This window comes from Rhinopithecus roxellana, chromosome 14 (genome assembly GCF_007565055.1).
Source record: "Rhinopithecus roxellana isolate Shanxi Qingling chromosome 14, ASM756505v1, whole genome shotgun sequence".
NCBI lineage: Eukaryota > Metazoa > Chordata > Mammalia > Primates > Cercopithecidae > Rhinopithecus > Rhinopithecus roxellana.
Genome location: NC_044562.1, coordinates 11,886,065 through 11,911,921, shown reverse-complemented (window position 1 = coordinate 11,911,921; position 25,857 = coordinate 11,886,065). Strand labels below are relative to the sequence as shown.

The 25,857-nt window shown below is 47.0% G+C and overlaps 1 protein-coding gene across 15 annotated transcripts in view; it reads left to right on the top strand.

Moving 5' to 3' along the window:
* CLASP1 (cytoplasmic linker associated protein 1) overlaps positions 1-25,549 on the top strand; it is a 310,377-nt gene extending 284,828 nt beyond the window's left edge. For all 15 annotated transcript variants that reach the window (XM_030916265.1, XM_010367499.2, XM_030916256.1 and 12 more), the window contains 4 exons: positions 21-149; positions 14,274-14,480; positions 15,813-15,929; positions 22,357-25,549. In XM_030916265.1, coding sequence (XP_030772125.1) covers positions 21-149; positions 14,274-14,480; positions 15,813-15,929; positions 22,357-22,443 — 540 coding nt within the window. In that variant the 3' untranslated portion in view covers positions 22,444-25,549. The remainder of the gene's footprint in view (positions 1-20; positions 150-14,273; positions 14,481-15,812; positions 15,930-22,356) is intronic.
* The last annotated feature ends 308 nt before the right edge of the window (positions 25,550-25,857 follow it).

Genomic DNA, 25,857 nt, shown 5'->3' with positions numbered 1-25,857 from the left:
CCTTTCCCCTTATACTCTAGCATTCAATTCGAGCACTGGCGTTGAGAGTTTTGAGGGAAATCCTGAGAAATCAACCAGCAAGATTTAAAAACTACGCCGAGCTGACGATTATGAAGACTCTGGAAGCCCACAAAGACTCCCATAAGGAGGTGAGTCATTTACGTGGCCAGGGGTGCTGAACAGGCGGGTCATGGGGAGCAGCTGGGATGTGGAGATAGAGGAATCAGAATCAGCCCACAGCTTAAGAGCCCCTTCCTTGGATCTCGGCCATGTAGTAATACGGAGTGGAGTCCCCATTGCTGTCGTCCTTGTTGAGCAGGGGCGCAGTTCCAGGGCCAGTGCCATTTGTTCAGTTCCCAGCTCCTCCTCGCTGTTTCCAACAGGCCTGCCCTGTCCCTGAGATGTGTTCCATGCCTGGGCTTCCGGCTGCCTTTGTGGAAGGGAAGGGTCTGCTGCTGCTTTCTGGCATTTAGCCTCTAGTAGTCTGGTGTGGGAGGTGGAGACCAGCTTTGGAATCACAGACATGCAAGTCCCAGAACCAATGCCTCCTTGCTCCAAATATGTGGACCAGTCATTTCACCTTCTGAGCCTCCGTTTCCTTGTGTATAAAATAGGAATGGATATTTCCACAGAGTTTTTCATGAGAATTAAATGAGATGGCCAGGGATGGTTCCCGCCCAGCTCCTGCCAACAGCGGGTAGCACGCTGCTGTGCTGACCTTCCTCCCTGCCGGCCGTTCAGTGTGCTTCTCTCTGCAGGATGAGGCTGAGTGGAGGCAGCCCCGCTGTGCCTCTTCCACTCACTGTTTAGTAATTAAAATGCTAGCAAGCCATCTCTGCAGCTTCTGGCATTGGGACCTCAGCTGCCTGGTAGAGAGCGGCACAACATGTCTCTGTATCCTGCACACATGCCTCACCCCTATGCCTCACCAGGCTTTCAAGTAGCTAGAAGCCTACAGAGAATGAGGAGGTGGCTGGAGCTGTCCTGATACAAATGATTCAGTGACACCCTTCAGTAAAATGAACTGTGGGAAACAAAACCATATATTGGAACTTCAGAAAACAGCCTGCCAGATAATGGGTTTGACCCCAAAGTGAGACATAACTACTTGCCCGGTTTGATCTCTTGGCTCATGTGTGACTGTCATGTGAGCACGCTCATGGATTAAGGGAATTGTAATTAACACAATTCTTCCATCTACATAGAGAGACCCTAGATCGTAGTTCTGTTTGGCATTTGTGTGGCTGCTTGAGCAGTGACTGATGTGACCTCTTCAAATCTCCACCACAATTGTAGCTCAGCAAGGGTGAGGGTCTTGTCCTCAGACTGGGCCTCTCTCCACCTGCTAGTCCTAGAAAACAGCACACAGTACACAGGGGATGGATGTGTTTTCAGACTAATAACTGGGTTTCCAAAATCTGGCTTGGTTGCCTGATGGCGATAATCACTCACATTTGAACAAAGCACTTTTCATTTATAATAACTCATTTAAAACACGTGAAGACCAGGTGAGCTGGTACGATCAATATAGTGATTCCCAGGTGAGGAGGGAAGGTCCTAGAGAGTATAGGGGTCCAATCTTTTGGCTTCCCTGGGTTGCATTGGAAGAATTGTCTTAGGCCACACATAAAATGCACTAATGATAGACGATGAGCCTAAAAAAAAGAATCACAAAACATTTTCATAATGTTTTAAGAAAGTTTTTGAATTTGTGTTGGGCTGCATTCAAAGCCATCCTGGGCCACGGGTTGGACAAACTTGTCCTAGAGGAACTGTATGCACAGCAGTTACTGGCAGAACTGAGATATGGCTAGGTTTTGTGTCTCCTTTAAGGGGCAGCTGGCATTTGCTAACTTTTTTAAACCATAATTGCTTCTCCTTCATGAGAATACATGATCAAAAAATGAAATTAAAATGTGCTTTTTGTTTTGCTTTGTTTTTGAGGCAGGGTCTTGCTCTGTCACCCAGGCTGGAGTGCGGTGGCACAACCTGTGCTCACTGTAACCTCCACCTCCCAGGCTGAAGCAGTCCTCCTGCCTAAGCCCCCCGAGCAGCTGAGACTACAGGCATGAGCTACCACACCCGGCCTGATGTTCTTCTACATAGAGATGATATCAGTTGCTTTCATGGGGCAGTACATACTTAGACTTGGGCATTTAAATGAAACGCCAGGCCGTCCATGGTGTCTTGGCACGTACTTACTGACTCTCCAGTTGGAAGATATCTATGTAAAGTGAGTCCTAAGAAGTATAAGTTAACAACATTAAGTAATTTATTTGTTATTTGCTGTTTTCTTGAAAGATCTTTTGTTTTTTCTGCGAAATTAGAAATTTAGGAGAGAAAATTCTCAGGTATAAGGCCCTTTAAATTGCCCAAGGGAAAAGAGCAGAATATATGTCCTGCTTCACATAAACTTAGCAGCACTCAGGTTCAGGGGCCTCCGTGCTGCTGTTACTGACTTGTGGTAGAGCCGGTGGAGGAGGTGTGTTGGGAACGGTGCCTGCATTGGCAGGCCTTCCTGCTTTGCATAGTTTGACTCACCTTGACTCACTGCCCTTGGAGTTTCCTTATAAAACTTTACTCTGTCACTTTGCCAGGAGCCACTATAATAACTCAAGAACCTGTATATTTAGGTTTGGGGTTGGGTTTTCCTTTTTCGTTCCTTTTCTTTCTTTTCCCTTGAAGTTCTTCTTAGCTTCCTCTTATTTTAACCAATCTTTTTCCATTCCTTCTTGCTGTTTTTTTAGGGCAGAAGGCTGAGATTCGCATAAAGTTTGCGTCGTAGGCATCTTGTTGGCGTATTAATATGGCACATAATTGTTCTCTAATCCATTTTCTCATCATTGTATTCAGTTCTTACGACTCCAAACATTTATTGAAAAGGATCTGAAATGTTTCTAGACTTACTTTATTGGTCGTACAAAGACATAGTCTATTTTCCTGTCTTACTAATACTTCCAAAGTATGTTGATCCCGGAGTGAGCTCTCTTGGAACTTCCTTCTCAATAAGAAGCTAGTTGGTTTTATATTCCCAGACAAAAACTGGGCTTCAGCAGGAGATGAAGAACAGAAAGACTTGGCAGGTTAACATGGGGCTGCTTGTAGAGACAGTGGCACCAGCTGCCCTCCTCCTGCCAGCGTGATGTTACCACACCAGCACGTGCACTGCGGCTCTGACTGTGTGACTGCAGTGAGGAAGGACAGCTTCTTGAAATACAATTTCTGTAAACTGAAATTTGTCACAAAAACTATTTGGGAAGATGGATGAGGTAGGACTGATGATAAGATGGCTTGTTTTTTCATATAAGCAAGTGTCTGCTTTCTCAGTTTCTTTTGAAAGGAGCTATATGTGCAGAATGTGTTTCTTACACACTGAAAATGTGCCAAGTACCAAATCTGTCTCAGACACCATTCATCCAAAGCTAACATACATGTTCTGTAGTAGTAAGCAAGATAGATGAAGGATTTGGACTCCAATTTAGAGTGTTTATTTTAAAAGTTGGTGTTTCTGAGCTTAGACATAATGTTTTCATAGTCCCTATTTGAATAAGTCTCTTTCATTCTCTTAACTTCTTTTTTATCTTTTTAGTAAACAGATTTTGCTATTGAGTTTCAGTGCCTCATTCATGAAGCCACTGTGGTCTGCAGTAGAGTTGGCACTTAGCAAACACCTTAAAGGGCTAAGGCCTTGAGAGTGATCTTTTAAAATTTTGAACCCGTTTTCTGTTTCCAAGAGAGCTCCATTTATTTGAACTCTTCTTATGTGAGAATTTGTAATCTGTTTCTTAGAGCTGGTACAGAACCTCTCCTTTGGTGATTAAAAAGAGAGGATTAAATAAGAGAATTGATACTACAAAGAGATTCTGGGGTCAGTGTGAGATATGAATCTTGAGGCAGAAAACCTGGTTTTTAGTCTCGCGTCTCCTGTTGTCCAGCTGTTCCCGGTTTCTTCATCTCAGCATAACCCTGAGTTCTGTTGTGAGTTCTGTTGTGAGAATGAAAGATATTATGATATAGAAATATGCTTTTAAAATTGTCATATGCTCTACAAATGTTGCTACATAAAACTGTTCTCAGACATCCTTATTCATTTCAGAAGTGCCCATTTCTGAGGAAACATACTAATTATAAATCATTGTATGCACATTTAATGCAAGAATATTTGTTGCTGCCAGTCATTGTGATGTGCCTCTAGTACCCATAATGTTGAAGTTCACAGTAAATGTTTTATTTAAACTTGAAAGAAGCCCAACTCTGTTTTTTGAAGATATTCTGTAATTGAGGTTTTCCGATCACTAGACTTAGCTTATTCTGAACTTTGCCACATTAGTGAATATCCAGTTACACTTGTCTGTTAAAAGGAAAATATTAGCATCATTCATGTCACCGTGCTGGGTCGCCAAACATTTCTTGCTCCACACACAAAGGTCGTGGTGTTTAAGGCACCAGAATCCAGCTTCAAGTGGTTTGACTCGTTTTGGGAAGTTTGATTCTTAGATAAATATAAAACCACCAATATTATGTCTTCAGGGGTTTTATTTTTAAATCATTTCTGATTAACTTTTTATTTTATGACTTTCAAGAATTAAAATGGCAAAATCAGACCAAAGTTATTTATAAAAGAAAAGAGGACTTCCTGGGAACTTGTCTGGTTTCTGATTCGCCCAGCCAGCATGGTGTCTCATGCGGTCCTTTAGACAAACGCCGTAGCCAGAGACAGGCACCGGTGTGCCAGAGGTCTGTGATCAAATACCAGTTCGAATCACTAGCTGACCTCATCTCAGCCAGATCCCCTGCACTCAAGAATGTCCCTTAGGTGCCTCTCAGGGCAGCAGTCTTTGTATCCGTGGACAGTGGGAAATAATACACTCTATGAACTCTGGAGAAATGCCTTTACCCCTCTGTACTTTGGTTTTTCCTTATCTTTTATCCTACCAAGTGGACTAGATGATTATCTGTGTTTCATCCAGCCTCAAGATAATACAAGTTGCTATTGAGTAACAAACCTAAATCCTCAAATTTTTAATTTTCAGTTTTCCCTGGGCCCAACCTTGGGATGTGACCAGAAGCCCCATTTCCTTTGTAGGTTTTTGCTTTTTAATAGAAAGACAAAACCCCAAAACCTGTATAGCTTCATCGAGAGGTTCCAAGTTACTGAGCCAGCAGTCACACTAATAGCACAAACTCCAATAAATGTTTTATAATTGATGGGCAGTGGTGTACTGTAGTCTTCAAGGGCCTTGCGGTTTAGTTGAGGGTTAAACAAAGAGTCATGTGTGCTTCAAAGTGAAGTGCACCAGGAGTTTAGGAGTGGGCCGAAATAGTCAAGGAAGAGTTCCTTAGGGAGTTAGAACCTGAGATGGGCTGAGAAAGAGCAGATAGGGAGAGAACTCTAGGAGCCAAGGCCACGTGGTCAAGGGAGGGGGCATGGGTTGGAAGACACTCCTGGGTTGAACCCCGCTGAGCCAAGACGGCAGGAGACTTACCATTTTGTGAGCCCTCATATTCTCTCTGGCGAGTGAAGAAACATAGCCCACCTCACAGGCTTGTGAAGTGCCAGGCACGGTGTCTAGTTCTGAGTGGCAGCTGTGGTGGCGGCTGCTCCTGCCGTTACTCATGGGTAGGGGAGTAGTTCCGCCTCGTGGATGAACTGACTCTCAAGGAGCCAGAGGTGACACCTGCCCTTTAGCTCTTGTAGCTTCAGAAAGAGCCATTGCTTAATGTTAACACCTTTGGGTTTGGGGTTTGAAGGCCTGGGTTCCCAGGCTGCTTTTGCTAGCTCGGGCTGTGATTGTGGACAAGTCACAGACACTCTGGATATCTAAAGCACTTGTATGCTGGGTGGGAGGTGGGGGGCAGGTGCTTTATACCCTGCCCTGAGAGGCTGGCATTAAAGTCAAGTGAAGTAAGGTGGTTGACATTGTTGAAAATTGAAGATAGTATCCTTTTTATACTCTTCCATTGAAGAAAGTAGACTGATTTTGAATAGAATTGTCAAGTTTTAAAAATTCTACATAAAGCAGATACAACTGCATTTCTCTAAGTACACCTAAGACGCTATTAAATGCAATTGAGTAAATTCTAAAACACCAGCAAAAATACGACTTGTATCTTTTGGCTACTGCTTTGTTTGGAATCCGTCCATATTTGTGCTGGGGTAGCCAGTACATTGTCCGCGTTAGGCTAGGAAATGCCATGGGTTTTTAGAGATGGATACCAGAATTAGAATGCTGAAGAGGAGCCTTACACGTGCTGCCCAGCTTCCCATCTAATGCTGAGCACCTCCTGAGAGGCCAGCGCAGCCTCTGCAGCATCTCCAGGACAGCAGGACACACCACCTCCTGGGCTCTCAGCCGCTCTTTCCACTTCTTCTCATCGTTTGCCCCGTTGACCCTAATTCTACCGCTTAGAGTAGAACAGAATAAATCTCCCACCTAAGAGCCTGACCACATTTGAAGATATCCATTGTGTTGCCCTGAATCTACTTTTCCAGGCAAGGATGTGATGACTGTCTTGTTAGAGGTCATTTCATATAGACACTACTCCTCAGGCTCTTCACAGTTCCTTGGAATTTTGCACATGCACATTTTTCAGGGGAAAAGAGTCATCAGGTAGAGTTGGCTGATAAGATGTTATAATCTGAAATACCTTTAAAATAATTGATTTAGGTTCTCCCTTTCATTTTACTGATGAGGAAAACCGAGGCATAGAAAAATGAAGAAATTTACCCCAAGCTCACTTGGCTAGTTGATGCTAGAACCAGAGCCAGAACTCAGGTCTCCAGACTTATAGCCTGGAACTTTTATTTCCCCTCCCTCTGGTACTGAGCCTAGCTAAGTGAGGACTCTCGTCCCAGGTTCAGGGCCATGCTGGCACTCTGTTGTAAATCCCAGGACCATGTCAATGCCAGTCTGGGACACTGGTCGTTTTTCCCCAGTCTGCTGGTGGATACCTAAACTCATGGTCAATCCAATTTTTTACGGTCTTTCTGGCCTTTCCCAGAAGGTGGCGCTAAACTCTTCCTTAGCTTCCACAGGATTGAGGAGCTAAGCTCAGGACATCTACTATGAGGAGTTCTTTGATTCCAGCCACTGTTGTTCCTGGACCTTTGCTTTTTTTTTTTTTTTTTTTTTTTTTTTTTTTTGACTCAACCAGTTATTCTGGTGTGTCTGTGACAGAGCCAGATCACAACCTTGTGAACCTAAAACATGCAGTCCAAATTTTGAAAACTTTATGTGCTAAAAGAAAGAAACCTTTCAGCAAACACTCACCAGTATTCTGAGTAATAATCCCATTTTTAAAAAGCTAGATGTGAAAATTATGCTTTTCTTAGCTAGACACTATTACTTCACTGACTCTGAAAGGGGAAGGAGTCCTGTGTTTCTAATGAGACTGTAGCAGAATTGGAACAGTTTTTGATGACTTCAAGGCAGATTATAACCCAGAAGTCTTTTTGATCCTGTCCTCTTTGAATAGTCCCTCACCTCTTTCTAAATCCTTGCCACTTCTGGCCACCTTGTGTACTAAGTGGTATTATCTTCCTTTGTTTCTGCTGCCCATGTTGACTTTTGCTCTCTGTTTGCTTACATTTATAATCTTTGCTTCTTATGTTACATAGAACACAGGGGCAAAACCTAAAGTTCACCCTGATTCAGGCAGCTTGCCAAAGCCAGGGGTTTGGCATATAGAGGGAAGTTGAGAGCACCTACCTGCCTTGCCAAAACCAGCGTCTGTCTTGGGAAACTTGCTCTAACTCCAGCGAAAAAGAGGGCCTGAAACTACCCATCTTAATGTGCAGCTTCTGACTTTATTTTCAGACATTTTAGAACCAAAGCCCTCATCCACGTTAGATACATTTGATCATCCGGGCGTGGTGGCTCACGCCTATAATCCCAGCACTTTGGGAGGCCGAGGTGGGCAGATCATTTGAGGTCAGGAATTTGAGACCAGCCTGGCCAACATGGTGAAACCCTGTCTCTACTAAAAATACAAAAAAAAATTACCCAGGCATGGTGGTGTGCACCTGTAGTCCCAGCTACTTGGAGGCTGAGGCAGGAGAATCGCTTGAACCAGGAGGCTTCCACCAAGATGGCACCACTGCACTCCAGCCTGGGCAACAGAGCAAGACTCTGTCTCAAAATAAAATAAAATAATAGATAAATTTCACCAAATGCTTCCTGCAGGCCGCATCCAGAATTCCTGGATTTTTGTAAGATGAAGGGCTCCTTGGGTTTGGGTTTCAGCACAGCAGATCTGAAACAGCCTTTTTTCCCAGCAGCTGCCTGTAGGGTAATTCACTTTAACCTGAATGGCAATAGAGTGCGGGAGATGGGGAGGAGAGAAGGAAAACCGCGAGTTCTCACCATGAACCCGATAGTCGATTGCCTGGTCTCACTAATCCTCGTTGCAACCCCAAAGAGCACCAGGAGGCCTTAGCTTGCTCCTGTCAAGCCTGGAAAGCAACGCTGCCAACTCTTCAATCCTGTCTCCAGAGCCGTGTTCTTTCCACCCACTGAGCTGTTTCCCACCTCCCGGGGGACCTCAGATACTGACTCCTGTGCATCAGGGCTTTCTAACTTTGATACGCTACAGAATCATCCAGTGTTGCCTGACCTTTTATTGCTTTTTCCAGGTTTAAAAACAGAGGCCTAAAAGTTCCTCAGCTTTCAGGCTCGTGTGTTAGGATACTTGTGCAGTGATTTCTTACAGTGGAAAGCCAGCAGTTTCTGAGCATGGTTTCATAGCTGGGCCAGATTAGAAAAAAGAGGGACTGTCTCCTTCCACTTTCACCATCCACTCGGCCGTGTGTAACTCAGCCACATAGGCGCACAGCCACGTGCTTGGCTCTCCCAAACACACACAGGTTCAGAGAAGCCCTCGGGACCCGCACAAATGGAGGAGGAGGAAGAGCACCCTGCCTGAGGTAACCCATTACCTGACGGAGCTCTTCCAAGAAACACGCCAGTCCTCCTCAGACAACTGGTGACTGGAAAACCTGAGCGGAAGTCTCTTTTCCAAAGAACTAGTCTGTTGCTTTTCCAGTGTGTCACCTGGAGTGGCACTCTCTGGGCCTTGTAGAGTTGATTTTTCCACAGCCCAAGTCGATCATTTGTAGATAACCTGCTGTGCTCCTAGTTTTCTCTGCTAGCTCCTTAGGAAAAATGTAAATTCAAGTCAGTGCGGCATGCTCCAGATGTGACTTTGTGAGTCATGAGCATTAAAAATATGTACGCTGGGCTGAGTGTAGTGGCTCATGCCTGTAATCCCAGCATTTTGGGAGGCTGAGGTGGGCAGATCATTTGAAACCAGTTTGGGTAACATAGCGAGACCCCATCTCACATACTGAGACCCCTACAAAAAACTTAAAATATTATGCGTGCCTGTAATCCCACCTACTTGGAAGCTAAGGTAGGAGGATCTCTTGAGCCCAGGAGATCGAGCTGCAGTGAGCCATGATTACACTATTGCACTCCAGCCTGGGCAACAGAGCAAGACCGTGTGTGTGTGTGTGTGTGTGTGTGTGTGTGTGTGTGTGTGTGTGTCTGTCTGTCCCACGCTATGGGGAAAGTAGTTCAACAGCTATTTATTGAGCACCTGGTATATACTAGACATTGTGCCAGGCATGGGGATAGAAAGATGGCTGAGATGGGATCTTGCCTTCAAGGAACTTTTAGTCTAGTGGGAGGGAAAATTTCAGCAAAATATTTACCTGCAGTGATAATATAAAGTGTACACATGATGAGGCTTCCTGGGAGTTGTGTTGCAGTAAGTCCTCAGGGTGACTTGGCCAGGGGCATAGAGATGTGGCTGGGCAGGGTGTGGGCAAGGAGAGGAGGCACCACATAGGCAGGAAGGAGCCAAGCCTTGCTGAGGAACCTCTGGCATCTTAGAGGTCATTGGAGAGGGCAGACCCATCATGATGTTGGCACTGGACCCCAGGGAAGGAGCTGACTTACCAGTGTTACCCATTCTTAGAACATTCAGTGTGATGACTGGCTCTCTGTGGGATCTCGGGGTCCCAGAGCTCTGCCTCCCTCACCTCCCATCCCCAGCAACTTGGGAGCTCCCGGCTCAGCTGCTGTGCCTTCTGGTGGCGCCTCTGCTGCTCAGCTCCACTCTGGTGTCATTCCTCCACCAACACCTAGCTTGTGTTTTGTTTTTGTTTGCGATGGGGTTTCTCCATGTTGCCCGGGCTAGTCTCAAATTCCTGGGCCCAAGCGATCCACCCAGCACAGCCTTCCAAGTAGCTGGGGTTATTGGCGGGAGCCTCCATGTCTGGCTTAGCCATCATGTGTTTTGTAGCTGAAATATACCAAGCTGGTTCACATCTTGTCTCTTAATTCAGATAACTGTCAAAGTAGATACTTTAAAATCCTCCTTTTAGTCTGGGCGCTGTGGCTCACGCCTGTAATCCCAGCACTTTGGGAGGCCGAGGTGGGTGGATCACTTGAGGCCAGGAGTTTGAGACCAGCCTGATCAACATGGTGAAACCCCATCTCTACTAAAAGTACAAAAACTGGCCAGGTGTGGTGGTGGGCACCTGTAATCCCAGCTACTTGGGAGGCTGAGGCATGAGAATCGCTTGAACCTGGAGGCAGAGGTTGCGGTGAGCCGAGATGACTCCATTGCACTGCAGCCTGAATGATAGAGTGAGACTCTGTCTCAAAAAAATAAAAATAAAATCCTCATTTTAGGAGTTTTTAATTAAAAAATGGAAGCTCAGACCAGGGAGGTTTTTTGCCAGAGGATTGAACTAAGGTTTGTCTCCTGTACTTCTCTCAGAGGCTGAGAATGTGCTCATCTAACTCTGGAGGCTGCCCTTGTCGGGGCAAAAAAGTTAAAGGTCATGTGTACACACCAGGGTCCAAAAAGTACTCTGCTTTCAGGTGACCTGTATGGAGAAAGCTCCCTTTGGCAGGAGTTTGAATTGGCAAGAAAAAGAAATCACAATGGGCTTCCTTCAAATAGGCTCCTTCCTGTACGTTTGTGGCATGGAGTGAATGCCATCAGTGTTGAGTCTAACACTTTGGCTGGCAAGGGAAGGCCTGCTCACTGAGGTGCCTGGATGAGGCAGAGGCAAGGTAGGCTGGCCGTGAATGGCCGAGGGCCCTTGAGCTGGAGGAAGGCCGGCAGAACACCAAAGAAGCCTTCTGCACACATCCATTCTCCTTCCTCCTCCCGTCTAATCCTGGCCACCCACAGGAAGTGCATCAGATAGCAGGTCCCCGCCATCTGGTTCCTTCCTGGGTCTCCGCACCTTCGTGCTGCCCCTCTGCATAGACTACCTTCACTCTGCCCTGAACCACCAGAGCATGGCCCAGTCATCAGCTCTGTGGCCAGAGCTCTGAGCTCAGTCTCTGACGCACAGGAGGCCCCTGGTCAGTGCTGGGTGAACAAACGTCCACACAGAGCACAAATGAGAGGAAAGAATCTTATCAGGTGCTTGAGAGTTGGACATGACTTTTAAAATAAAATTGCCTCTCTACAGTGCTTTGTCCTCGAGCCTGACCTTCACATATGTAGTGAGCACAGGCGAATCTTGGGTGTTCTGACCTGTATGCAGTACTTACCCTTAAGCCATGCTGACCCGGGGCTCCATCAGGGATTCATCCATAATCCCGGTGTAGGCTCCAGAGGTGGCTGCAGTGTGTTCACTCTAGGGTGCCGGCTACATGGTGATGGATGTGGTCATCTTATTTCATGAGACTCCTAGCCTTTCCTCCATGCTGCAAGGAGTTAGCGTGTCCTCCCAGGAAAAGTACAAAAGGCCTCCAACAAGAAAGACTTGAGGGAGGTAGGGCTTCTTTAAGTGGGACATAGTCTCAGACAGCCAGGAGAATGAATTCTCAGTCCCTCAGTAAGTACTAAACTCCTGGTAAATGCCCAGTTTAGTGGGTACTTAGGTACAACAGAAACATTTCAGTTCCTAGCTGTTTGGTAAGAAGAAACACACACAGAAATGCCACCAAAAATACAAAGCCGTCTACATATGGTGCCATGTGAGTGTCACAGACAGAAGAACAGAAGTTGGGGGAAAAGTGTCACCGGTCTGATAGGCCTAGGCAGGGGCTGCGACGTGTGTGTCAGCCACATCTGAGGGACAGTGAGTTTTGTAGTTCAGCGGACGGGCTTTATGGAGAGAGTGGGAGGTCAGCAGGAACAGTCATGATCATGGTGCTGGCTGCACCACGGAGCACCTCCCGTATGCCGGGGTGGGGTTCCCTTCAGGAATCCAATGAGGTGCAGCCTGCTCCTCAAGTGCACCGCCCTGCCACCTTCCACCCTGAGCCAGAGCTGGGCTGCCAGCTTTCCCTGGCCTCAGACAATTCAGGTAGATTTTCTGGAATACATTTTCCTTGCTACCAAGGTTGTATTGTAATGGTAAAAACCGCAACTAATTTTGCACCAGCCTAATGTTCATTGCAATTTTTCTATCTAAAAAGTATGAAGAGGAAAACAAAGTTACCTATAATCTTACCACCCTGAGAAAGAGCATTAACCTTTGGTGCACTTTCTTCCAGGTGTTTTGTAGTGATAAGTGTCAGGTAGTGGGTGTGAGTAGCCACAGCTCAAATGGGGCTGCATAATGAAAAACCCACTGTCAGCAGCACGGCCGGCCCCAAACATGTCCGTTGTGAATGGGATGGACTCAGCTGTCTAGTGTTGGAAAAATTTCCCTTTACCACTCCACAGAGCAGAGCTGACAACATGGACTCACGCCCACTCCCTGAAGTGAGCCCCGTTCATGTGGTAGTGTAGCCCTGGGCCGAAGGCGAAGCCGAGCCTCTTCTGGAGCCACAGTCTCTTCCCAGAGCCCCAGGAGAGCCTCAGTGAGGGCCCCAAAGTGACCCAAAGCAGCTTGTATGGCCTCTGAGCCCAGCCCTGGGCCTGTCTGCTACACAGCTCAGGTGGCCTCTCTGTGGGCCTCCTGTCCGTTTGCCACGCTCCCTGACTTGTACAGACGTCTTCACCCCCCTCGTGCCCGTAACGAGAAGCAGCTTTCCAGGTGATCCGTGTGCTGTTTCTATGGGCCTGTCTTGCTTCAGTCACAAGGGCTGGGATGACTGAAGCTGTGGCTGGTAGTCTTCACCTTTTTGTTGTATGAAGTTAGAGCTGAGTTATTTTGAGTAGCAGAACATAATGCAGAGAGGAATCTGCATGGAATGACCAGCCCGGCCAGGGTTGGCAGTAAGTGAAAAGTATTTGAGTTCGGTTGTACTTTGTAAGAAAATGCATGTGCGTATAACCTAGTGCCTGTCTTTATCTGTCATTTATGTAATGTGGACTCTGTGCCGTTGATAGTAGGAAGCATCCTTTACTAACTACTGTATCTTGAGTACTGCTTACCATTCATCTCTGTGACATCCCTGTTTTACAGATGAGGACATGGAGTTTTAGCATTTGGGACTAGCGTGACAGGGACTTGCTCCCTGAGCCCAAAGCCCAGGCTCTTTCCACCAGGCCTTCTGCTGTCCTCTTTCTTCCTCACTGGGTTTTGCATTTAGCTTCCATCTTTATGACAAGAGGGTCTTGTGGCCCTCCAGAGGTCAGAGGCTGCTCCTTTGACCATGAGACGGCCATTTCACGTACCTCCCTAAAAAATGGAAGGCAAAGGGGTCATCGTGCACAGAGTCCTAGAAAAGCAACTTTCCAGAAGAGATTCCTCAGGAAAACCCTTTCAGGGGCTTCTCTCTGTGCCTTCCCAACTGTCTGGCAAGTGGGCCTCTTCTAGGAAGTGCCAGCATTGAAGTCACTGATTTCCTCCAGGCTTCTTTCCAGATGCTCCAGTTGTAGGTGTCGCACAAGCCTTTGGGAAGCATTTCTGTATTCAGGTCCTAGTCTTCTAGGCCAGAGGTTCTCCAGTTTTAGTGTGTCTAGAAATCACCTGGTGCTTACCAACACAGCTTGCTGCACCCCCTCCCCCAGTTGGGGCCCACCTCTGAGTGAGCAGGTCTGGGTGGGCCTGAGAAGTTGCATTTCTAACAGGCTCCCAGCACTGCTGCTGGCGCTGAGGGGGACTGCACTTGGACTACCACTTTTCTAAGGTTTTTGCCAGAATCCCCCAGACCTGCCTTTCCGTGGCCCACACTTCCCTTTAAAATCACCCTGCAGACCACTCTGTTTACTTTAACAATTGAGCCAGGCGAAGCAATGGCTGTCGTCTGACATTGAGTGAGGTCGTTGTCCTTTGGCCTCTGAAATCAGAAGCAATGTTTGATCTTTCGCTTCGTGTGGCCTGTGGAGCTCACTCTGGGGGGAACTGGGTGTTTCAGGTGGTGAGAGCAGCTGAGGAGGCTGCGTCCACACTGGCCAGTTCCATCCACCCGGAGCAGTGCATCAAGGTGCTCTGCCCCATCATCCAGACGGCCGACTACCCCATCAACCTTGCCGCCATCAAGATGCAGACCAAAGTCGTCGAGAGGATCGCCAAGGAGTCGTTGCTGCAGCTCCTCGCGGACATCATCCCGGGCTTGCTGCAGGTGGGCCCGCGTGTGGGTGGGGCTGCCCCCGGCCTGGGTGGGGCTGCCTAACTGAACTAATGTTTAAGCGCTTTGTGCTCCTTCACCGGCAACCAGGCAGGACCTGTGAGGCCATGCGGCAGGGACGCTTCACAGCCTCCTCTGTCGGCTTCCAGCTCACCCGCTCTCCTGAATGCACTAAGAAGACTTTCCTGGCGGCTCACAGAATGAACTTTCTGTTTACTATAAACATATTTTGATCTTTTTTTTTTTTGTCCATTCCTTCAACAAACCCTTGTTGCACACCTGCTGTAGCCCCAGCCCTGGGTGAGGTGGGCCATTGAGTGTAAATCAAACAACAGTCCTTGGTCTCATGCAGCGCACAAATACTTACTGAAACTCTTGTAAGCATGAGACAGTGAGTGAGACAGACTGGCATAAAGCAGCTGTGTTCCACTGTGTGGACTGCCTCAGAAGATGTTCAGCCTACTGTGCAGCCACACAGACGACGACAGGTGTCACCATGGGCTCCATGATAGTAGAGAAGTGGTTCCGGGTTGGGGTGGGGGAGAGAGGGTTCATAGAAGAGGTGGTTTCAAGTTGGCCTTTGGCGAGGGAGTTTCACTGGGGAAAGGTAGAGAAGAGTAAGCAGCACTTTTAATCATTGCTGCTGTTTGCTGGGTGCTTGGCTTGGGGATGAAACACTTAACTGTTGAGGACTAGATTATGCCAAACAAAGGGAAAGGCACAGAGGCTGAAGAGTCCCAGGCTGTTTGGAGAACAGCAGCAGGTAGCCCCAGCTGGGTGTGGGCCAGGATGAGGCCGACAGGTAGATGGAGGCCCAGCTGCACAGGGACACGGACATCAGGCTGTGGGGCCAGACGGTCCCAGCAGTTACTGGAGGCAGAAGGGTCTGCTCACAAGAACGAGTGACGTTGTTCTCATTTCTTTAAAGGCGTTTTCACAGGGAGATTTGCTTGCCCTTTGGGAGAAATGGGAACAAAGCAAGTGCTCTTTCCCCTTCGTTGCCTTTTCTCATTTTCTCTCCCCTGCAATGTTTCTTGGGTGGCAGCTTGTTACACCGTGCTGCCTGTGTAGACGCAGAGACCAGTCTGGGGCTCGCCACCCTCCTGCTTCCCCACCCCAGAAACCAAGTTTCTCTTGATGCTAAGTTGTGACCTCTTTGGGGTGAAAGCTGTCTGGATTCCATTGTGGGGCTGAGGTCTATCCTGGTTGTTACTGATAAGTCCAAGGTTGAACTCGGAGGGCATTTGTGGAAACGTTGATGAGATGTTGGCTAGGGACTGAATCTTTGATCTGGTTTCCTTTTCGTGTTCCCTCCTGGCTCTCTAGGGTTATGACAACACCGAAAGTAGTGTGCGTAAGGCCAGCGTGTTTTGCTTGGTGGCAATTTATTCCGTAATTGGAGAAGACCTGAAACCTCACCTTGCACAGCTCACAGGGAGCAAGGTATGTATAGTGTTACCTGGGCTGATAAGCACACCTGGGCTCTGCCAGCTTGTCCTAAACCCATTTGACTGCAGCTCTGGATTCCAGACAGGTTTTGTTCATTGTGTTTTAGCTGGGCCTTATTTCTCCAGTAGCATTTTTCTCAATATAAAAATGAACTATACAGTGGCATCAGTTTAAGGTAACACTAACATTATACAACATAGTCGGCCCCAACTCCTAGTTATGAAATGCTGATTTTGAGCTGCTGGTTTATTTCCAAAAGAAAAACAGCTTTAATTAGAAACCATCCGCTTTTTCATGGAAACACTAAAGAAATTTACCTGCTTGCTTAGCAGTTGCTGAATCAGAGCTGAGTCCCTCGTGGGCATCAGTCGTGGCAACAGCTGGCTCTTACCCTGAGCCTGCGGGGCAGCCCTGCGCACTTTGCATGTATTGACTCATGTTTACAGCAACATCCCTGTGGGCATGGTCATCCCCTTTAACCTGCGCCAGGCACAGACCTGACTCCAGGAGGCAGACTTCTTACTCACACTGCTGCCTCTCATGTTCCTTTAAGGGTGTCTGGAATTAGGGGAAGAAAATGGACCAAAATGGATGTCACTGAAAATGAGAGTGGCTAGACTGCTTATTGGTTTTAGTTAAAAGAACAACAACGACATCACTCAAATCTGACATGCTAGGCTGGGAAGAGCAGATTAAAAACCCGGCCTCATGCTGTAGCAGGAGAGGCATGGTGAAGAGGTGAGGCCTTGGCTCCCGGAGAGGCGGCCAGCTGTGCCTGGGGCCTCAGGACCTGCCTGTGGAGAAGGCACATCTCTGTGGAGTTTAAAATCCCCACCTTTTTATACAAACCACTCTGTCAAACGAAGCCAGTGGAAAGCATGAAACCAGAAGCGCCTGCTCTTGTGAGAGGAGGAATTGGCAAGTGGGGCCCATTTCATTTCAGATTGAGCTGTTGCTTTGATACAGCTGGTGAACATTACAGCTGGAGCCTTGCTTCTCCAGAGTTCTGGGGCAGCGAAGCTCTGGCTGGGGTGTTCAGAGCAGGGTTTCTCCACCTTGGCTCTGTTGACACTCTGGGCCACCTTGTTGAGGTGGGCCGTCCTGTGTGTGGTAGGAAGTTTAAGCAGCATCTCCTACCACCACCGTCTATACCGACATGTGCCAATAGCACCCCCTGCCATTGTAACCATCACTGCTGTCTCACACCTGCCCAAATACCCTCTGAGGGGCAGAATCACCCCTGGTTGAGAACAGGTGGTCCAGAGGAGACACTTTCCTCTTTTTGTAATCAGGAATCAGCAGATAGGCTGGAAGAGGTGTATGAGGCAGGTGTGCAGTGCATGGTTTGGGGGTGACCTGATTCTGTTCTCCAGTTCCTTCTCCTCGCCCTCCTGCTGCACAGGCTCCTCATCAGATCCCCTTGCTGATTATCTGAACGGTCCTGAGCAAAAGTCCCCCAGCTCTCCTACCTCCATCAGGGATTTGTAGGTGATTCCTGCTGCCCGGGAGGACCTTCGATGTACAGTTCACAAAGGAAATTAGATTTAGAAAATGGAAAATTCATCCAAAGATAACATGAGTCACACCTTGGTTTTGTCTGGCACTTTTTACTTTCCTGAGTAAGAGAGTTGCCCCATCAACTCATTTGACCCTTTGGATAAGGGACAGAAAATCCAGGTGTTTTCTCCTCCCCGTTTGGCAATGGACCCACTGCTGCCACTCTTGGTGAAGCTTTGGGTCTAGAACCCACGTTCCTGACCAGGAGCCAGCAACTTCCCTCCCCGAGTTACAACCTTAGTTCCTCAGAGGTTTGGAGAGACTGGCCTTCACATCTTTCTGCTTTGGTAGCCCAGTTCATCCAGCCATTAAGTTTTTTATTGTTATTATTTTTTTTATATATGGAGCCTCGTTCTGTCACCCAGGCTGGAGTGCAGTGGCACAGTCTCAGCTCACTGCAACCTCTGTCTCCCAGGTTCAAGCGATTCTCCTGCTTCAGCCTCCCAAGTAGCTGGGATTACAGGCATGTGCCACCACGCCTTGTTAAGTTTTTGTATTTTTAGTTGAGGTGGGGTTTTGCCCGGTTGACCAGGCTGGTCTCGAACTCCTGACCTCAGGAGATCCTCCCGCCTTGGCTTCCCAAAGTGCTGAGTGTACAGATGTGAACCACCATGTCTGGCCTAAATGTTTTTTTAATGTAATAGCTCTGGTATATTCGTATGAACTTCGTAGACTCAGGTACACATCTCCTAATACAAACTCCCTCCCTTCCTCAACCAGATGGTGGCTGGCAGAACCTGGTGCTAAGTCTGTCTCAGTTTCCTTGACTAGAAACAAAGAGAATCAAGCCATGGCTGCTTGTGTTCCAGTGTTACAGGCCTATGGGAACACCCTCTCCTTTTGCTTAAAATGAGGTTAATAAATGAAGGCCGGGCGCAGCGGCTCACGCCTGTGAGCCCAGCACTTTGGGAGGCCGAGGCAGGCGGATCATCTGAGGTCAGGAGTTCAAGACCAGCCTGACCAACATGGTGAAACCCCATCTCTACTAAAAATACAAAATAAGCTGGGTGTGGTGGTGCATGCCTGTAATCCCAGCTATTCAAGAGGCTGAGGCAGGAGAATTGCTTGAACCCGGGAGGTGGAGGTTGCAGTTAGCCGAGAACGCACCACTACACTCCAGCCTGGGCAACAGAGCAAAACTCTGTCTCAAAATAAATGTTTTTTTCAAAGAAAAAGAAAAAATAAATGATACCAGCGTCTGTAGGAAGAGGTCTGATGGAGGGAAGGAACCTGTGGAGTACATTTGGAGAGGTGCCTTGTTGCTAGGGCAGCAGCACTAGCTTTGGGGTCAGCTTGCCTTCTGGTCTCTGTTCTCCACTTACGAGTTTTATGATCTTGAATAAGCATTCTTTTCTTCCCCCCCGCCCCCAATCCTTTTATTGTGGTATAATAAAATTTACCATTGTAACTTTCTTTTTTTGAGATGGAGTCTCACTCTGTCACCCAGGCTGGAGTGCAGTGATGTGATCTCGGCGCACTGCAACTGCCGCTTCCCAGGTTCAAACGATTGTCCTGCCTCAGCCTCCCAAGTAGCTGGGATTACAGGCACCTGCCACCATGCCCAGCTAATTTTTGTGTTTTTATTAGAGACAAGGTTTCACCATGTTGGTCAGGCTGGTCTCGAACTCTTGACCTCAAGCAACCCCCCCCCCCCCCACCTCCACCTCCCAAAATGCTGGGATTACAGGTGTGAGCCACCGCACCCAGCCCATTGTAACTATTTTTAAGTGTGTGGTTCATATTGTTGTATAACTATCACTACCATCCATCTTCGAAACTTTTTTCATTTTGCAAAACTGAACCTTTGCACCCATTAAACAATAATTTCCTATTTCCTTCTTTCCCAACCCCTGGCATCCACCATTCTACTTTCCGTCTCCATGAATTTGACTACCCCAGGTATCTCATATAAGTGGAATTACATCATATGTGTCCTTTGTGACTGGCTTATTTCACTTAGCATAATGTCCTCAGGGCTTATCCATGTTGCAGCATTTGTCAGAATTTCCTTCCTTTTCCAGACTGACTGTCCATTGTGTGTAGATAGCACGGTTGGTTTATCTGCTCGTCTATTGATAGACCCTGGGTTGCTTCCACTTGCTGGCTCTTGTGAATAATGCTGCTGTGAACACTGGTGCATCTGTTCAAGTCCTTAATGTTTCCAGCAACCTCCCTGCTGTTTTCCACAGAGGTTGCACCATTTTACATTCTGAGCAGCAGTGCACGCGTGTTCGAATTTCCCCACATCCTCACCAACACACGTTATTTTGTTTTTATTTTTCATTTTTCTTTTTTTTTTTTTTGAGACGGAGGCTTGCTCTGCCGCCCAGGCTGGAGTGCAGTGGCCGGATCTCAGCTCACTGCAAGCTCCGCCTCCCGGGTTTACGCCATTCTCCTGGCTCAGCCTCCCGAGTAGCTGGGACTACAGGCGCCCGCCTCGTCGCCCGGCTAGTTTTTTGTATTTTTTAGTAGAGATGGGGTTTCACCGTATTAGCCAGGATGGTCTCGATCTCCTGACCTCATGATCCGCCCATCTCGGCCTCCCAAAGTGCTGGGATTACAGGCTTGAGCCACCGTGCCCGGCTATTTTTCATTTTTCTAATTTATTTCTAATTGTTTCTAATAGTCATCCTCTATGAGATGAGGATGGGTATTTCGTTTGTTGAAAAGACATACCTGACGGCGATTTCTCATCTGTTAAAAATGATCCTCTCCCCATTGAATGGTCTTGGTGCGTTTGTTGGAAATTATTTGATTGGGCCAGGAGTGGGTGGCTCACGCCTGTAATTCCAGCACCATGGCAGGGTCACTTGAGGCCAGAATCTCCAAACCAGCCTGGGCAACAGCAAGACCATGTCTGCGCAAAAATAAATAAATAAATAAATAAATAAACATATATATTTTTTTTTGGTCACCCAGGCTGGAGTGCAGTGGCACAATCATGACTAACTGGCACCCCTGACCTCCTGGACTCAAGCCATCCTCCCATCTCAGTCCCCTCCCCAAGTAGCTGGGACTACAGGCACACATAATCCAAGCTAATTGTTTAATTTTTTGTAGAGATAGCGTCTCGCTGTGTTGCCCGCCTGGTCTTGAACTGGTTCCAAACGATTCTCCCACCTCAGCCTCCTACAGTGCTGAGATCATAGGCGTGACCGTGCCCAGCCAGTTTTCTCTATTTTTCTATTCTCTGTTTTGTTGTCTCTGCTGTAATCTTTATTGTTTGCTCCTGCTAGCTCTAGATTTACTTCTTTTTTCTAGTTCCTTAAGGTAAAGTCTAGGTTGTTGACTAGAGAGCTGTCTTTTTTAATGTAAGCCTTTATAACTCTAAACTTCCCTCTTCAGTGCTGCTTTGCTGCATCCCCCAAAATTGTCTTTTCATTTTCATTTGTCTCAAGATGTTTTCTAAGGCCAGGTGCGGTGGCTTATGCTAGTAATCCCAGCACTTTGGGAGGCCGAGGCAGGAGGATCACTTGAGCCCAGGAGTTCAAGACCAGCCTGGTCAACATGGCAAAACCCCATCACACAAAATACAGAAATTAGCTGGGCATGGTGGCTTGCACCTGTGGCCCCAGCTAGTCAGGAAGCTGAGGTGGGAGGATCACCTGATCCTGGAAGATTAAGGCTGCAGTAAGCTGAGGTGGTGCCGCTGCACTCCAGCCGGGGCTTCCAAGTGAGACCCTGTCTCAACAACAACAACAAAAAATTCTATTTTAAATATGTTTTCTAGTTTACCTTATGATCTTTTCTTTACTTATTGGTTGTTTAAGAATATGTTACTCAATTATTACTAATTTATGAATGTTTTAGTTTTCCTCCTATTATTGATTTCTTACTTCATCCCATTATGGTTGGAGAAGATACTTTGGTATCTTTTTAAATCTGTTGAAACTTAATTTGTGATTTAACATGTGGTCTATCCTGGAGAATAGGATAAACCATATGTTAAATCACAAATTAAGTTTCAATAGATTTGAAACTTAATGTGTCCTTTGAGAAGGACATGTGTTCTGTTGTTGAGTTACATATACATCTGTTAGATCAAGTTGCTTTAGGGTTAAGTCCTCTATTTGCTTGCTTATCATCTGTCTGGTTCTTTTATCCATATTGAGGGTGGGGTATCGAAGTCTTACCTCCAGAAGCTTTTTTGATGACAAGTCTGTTTTGTCTGATGTTAGTATAGCCAGCCTTGCTCTCTTTGATTATTGTTTCATGGAATATCTTTTTATATCCTTTCATTTTCAATCCATTGATGTCTGTGGATCTAAAGTGAATTTCTTATAGACAGCATATAATTGGATCAAATGTTTATCCATTCCACCCATTACTATCTTTTGATTGAAGAGTTTAATCTATTTACATTTAAAGTACTGCCAGGCATAGTGTCACACGCCTGTAGTCCCAGCTCCTCAAGAAGCTAAAGGTGTGAAGGTTAGAGGATTTGCCCTCTGACCTTGGCCCAGCCACTTCACCCCTGTGGAGCGGGATTCTCACCCTACTTTTCCCGTGGCTCTGATGGAGCCTTTGGGCTGCAGTCGCCCTTGAGATGAATGGCCCTGCCCCCATACCCCTTCCTCCATGAGCTGCTGCGGCCCACCTCGTTGTGACACCTGGTGTTCTTGTCATTGCTCACTGCTTTTCCCTGTCCTCCTCTGTGTCCCTCTGTGTCCCTCTGTGTCCCTAGCACCTGGCAGATACATTGGATGAGCAGCAGGCACTCAGAACATGTTTTTATAATGAATTCCTCAACCAAGGGAATGAAAGGACTTGCTGTTTTCTTACTGTCACCTGGGATTCTTTTTCCTGTTTTCTACTTTCTGATTGCTTTTCTTCCTGCTAATTCAGTTTCATCTTCTCTTTTCAGATGAAGCTACTAAACTTATATATCAAGAGGGCCCAGACCACCAACAGCAACAGCAGCTCCTCCTCCGATGTCTCCACGCACAGCTAATGGCAGCACCTGTCTCTTGTGTAGACCTAGAAGCAATCGGTGGTGCCTCTCAGAGACCTCTCCCCACCCCCTTCATCGGCTGCCCAGTCAGTACAAGGAGGCCCACAAATATTTATTACAATCAGTATTTTGGTCCCTTCCAGCTTTTCTGTAGAATCTTACTGGTATTGAATGTAAAGGAAGCAAGGCCTGTATTGCAGTCTTCATACAAAATGAAAGGAATAAGAACAGAAAAGAGCCATACTGAAACATGTCTTGTACAGCCTGCTGAGATGGCGAAACCATGTGTGTGGGGTGCAGTTTTTAAAAATCAGAGCGCTGTAGCCACTACTTGGTAGAAAGTAGCAATTTTTTTTTTTTCCAGTTAATAACGGATTTGGGGGTGGGGTGGGGTGTTACTTTGTGTTCCTCCTCCTCAGCCTGTTTTCTTGTGAGTATGGTCTGTGTGGGCCTTTCACAGCTGACACCATGAAAGGTGGCACATCTTTAAGTTGTGTTCTGAGACCTACTAAAAGTGGGAATCAAGTCTTGGCAAGAACAGTCTGAAGATGGCCTTTTAACAAATGCTGGGAATTTTTCTTGTCATATCCGGACTGGAGGCCGACTGCCCTGGCTTTCAGCATAGAATTGGGAGTGCACCCCAGCAGTCTCCTTCCAGCCCTCCCTAATCAACTCCACAGACAAGGTCCTCACCCCACAGCTTCCATGCAAAGGAATTCTTCAAATTTAAATCTGGACACAAAAATAAGATAAATGTATGGCATCATTTAGGGATGCCTGAGATGGCAGTTCATGAAGCACAGAAGATAAAAGAGAAGTCTTTCATCTTTACTGCTGAGGTCCTTGGGAGCACTGTTGTCGTGGGGGTTCTGCCAAGACCTTCATCCCTGGGCTACTTGGTGATTCGGATTTAGCAGCAACCTCTTTCCTCTCCCTAAAGTTCTGCTGCAGCTGTTCAGTTCTAACATGGTCTCAATCTGGTAAATGCCATCTTTACCATCTTAGTTCTGACTTCTCCGTTTAATGTGGGATTAAGAGCAAAGAAAAGCCTAGAGAGACTGGATATCACAATTTTCTTAATGTTACAAACTGAAGTAGTTCCTTGAATGTCTGTTGATGAAATAGTCACTGTTTAAGGAAAAAGTAATTATGAGGTGTAGCAGATTGCAGAAAAACAGGACTAGAAACACACTCAAAAAGAACACACATTTAGAGTCTCTCTTCCTCCTCAAGGAACCACTAGACCCCCTTCTTAGAAACACCTTTAGAGCCTAATTACTCCAATAAAAGCAATTCGAGGTTTGCAGTCTGTTTAAATAAATTTTGACTAAAATTCTTAAGCCAAATGGAAATTCTTAATGCAATCATGAGGACTTCTATTGTCTCTTCCTGTTGTATTAGATCCTATACATTGAACTGATATTTCCATAAGGAAAACGCTTCTTTTGAGATTAATTCTAATAATGTATTTGCTATTCCAGTGCAGAGCCCACTGCAACTGCTAGGACTGAAAGCAGACGCTGGGTGCCAGAGCACGTGGTTCTCACCATCATTTCCACAGACCCCTCTGCCCTGACTGACCCTCCAGATTGGATGTAGGAAGCTGGGAAAGACTGATGTATTTGGAAGCGCTGAAAATGAAGGCCTCATAGTGCGTAGGAACAGTGAAGCCAGGGTGCTGACCGTGGGTGTGTGTGTGTGTGTGTGTGGCGTGTGGGGTATGTGTGTGGCGTGTGGTTGTGTGTGTGGCGTGTGGTGTGTGTTTGTGCATGCACCCTACACGTGTGGTACCTCACTGCTGCTGTTTAGGGAACTTGAGGGATGCATTTCAAGGGGTTGGGTATTCCTGACTAGCTTTGGCTTAAAATACAGCAGGACCAGGTCTTTTGTTGATAAATACTGTTGGTTTATTAAAATGTCATTAATGGCATTTCTTTTTTACACTCTACAAGTGAATTAGGGAGTCTTTTGTTGACCCGTCTGTTGTAGGAATGTGCGTCGGGCTAGGTTATCCATGAGTGTCTTTATGCCTAATGCAGTTAGAAAGACCTTCCTCCTTGAGCTGTTTGTCTCCCAGAAGGTCCTCCAGTCCCCGGTGTACTTAGAAAGGATCTTGAACATTGCTGGACGTCCTCATAGTACTCACAAAGGGCTAGCCTTGAATGTCACTTGCCCAGTCTTCAGTCTCCTGACAGATACAATCACGTCACAGGTCTCTTGGCCTCAATCTGAAAACTGCTGCCGCCGCGCCGAGGAGACTCGCATGCCGCCACCACCTCACTGGGAGGGCGCCGAGGCCACCGTCGCCCCCTAGACCCTGACAGCTGCAGCTGCCTTGCCTTGCCGCCGCCTCCCTGCAGGGCCCCTGTTCCAGTGAAAAACAGAACACGAAAGAGCAGAGCACCTAGGCCTGTCTCTGCCTCCCCGTCTACCTGACTGGCCAGGGCCGGAGAGCCCTGCTGCTCCACTTCGGGGCCGGGAGGGCTGACTCCCTGCTTCCTCCGAGCTGCTGCCTCCCCTGCAGCCAGGGTCTGGGCAGGGTGCGGCCAGTCCTTGGGGCACGCAGCTTCCTTCAAGTGCACTGTGTGTGCTTCCCGGACCTGCGGCGACGCCACGGGCCTGCCTTTTCTACGCGCCTCACTAGCTTACCACCCTGTGCAGGTAATGCAACTGACTTTGTCTCATCAGCCTTTTTCTTTCCCTGCCACCCTTTATTTATCAAGCATAATGTTACACTTTAAAGGACAGCAAGTAAGAACTTGGTAGAATCCCACCAGGACTTTGCTAACAATAATGTTTGGAAATAAAGAAATGCTCTGAAAAATATCAGCCACCAAAATAGTTTTGTTGGCACTGTGTTCACACGCATGGTCCCCACACCCCCAGGTTGGGTGGGTTTTTTGGTTTTTTTGGGTTTTTTTGTTTTTGGGCTTTTTCATGTTACATCCATATCTGTATTTATATCTTATTTGTTTCACTTTCAAGTGTATCATGGCAAATGTACAGATTTTTTTTGTTAATAATGTGCTAGGATTTGCTAAAAAAGAAAACAAACAGAAAAAAACCCCTTTTGAGTTTGCCCTAGAATAAATGAGACTTAATTCAATGTTCCGCTTGATGATGTCTTTTTTTTTTTTTTTTTTTTTTTTTGAGACGGAGTCTCGCTCTGTCGCCCAGGCTGGAGTGCAGTGGCCGGATCTCAGCTCACTGCAAGCTCCGCCTCCCGGGTTCACGCCATTCTCCTGCCTCAGCCTCCCGAGTAGCTGGGACTACAGGCGCCCGCCACCTCGCCCGGCTAGTTTTTTGTATTTTTTTAGTAGAGACGGGGTTTCACCATGTTAGCCAGGATGGTCTCGATCTCCTGACCTCGTGATCCGCCCGCCTCGGCCTCCCAAAGTGCTGGGATTACAGGCT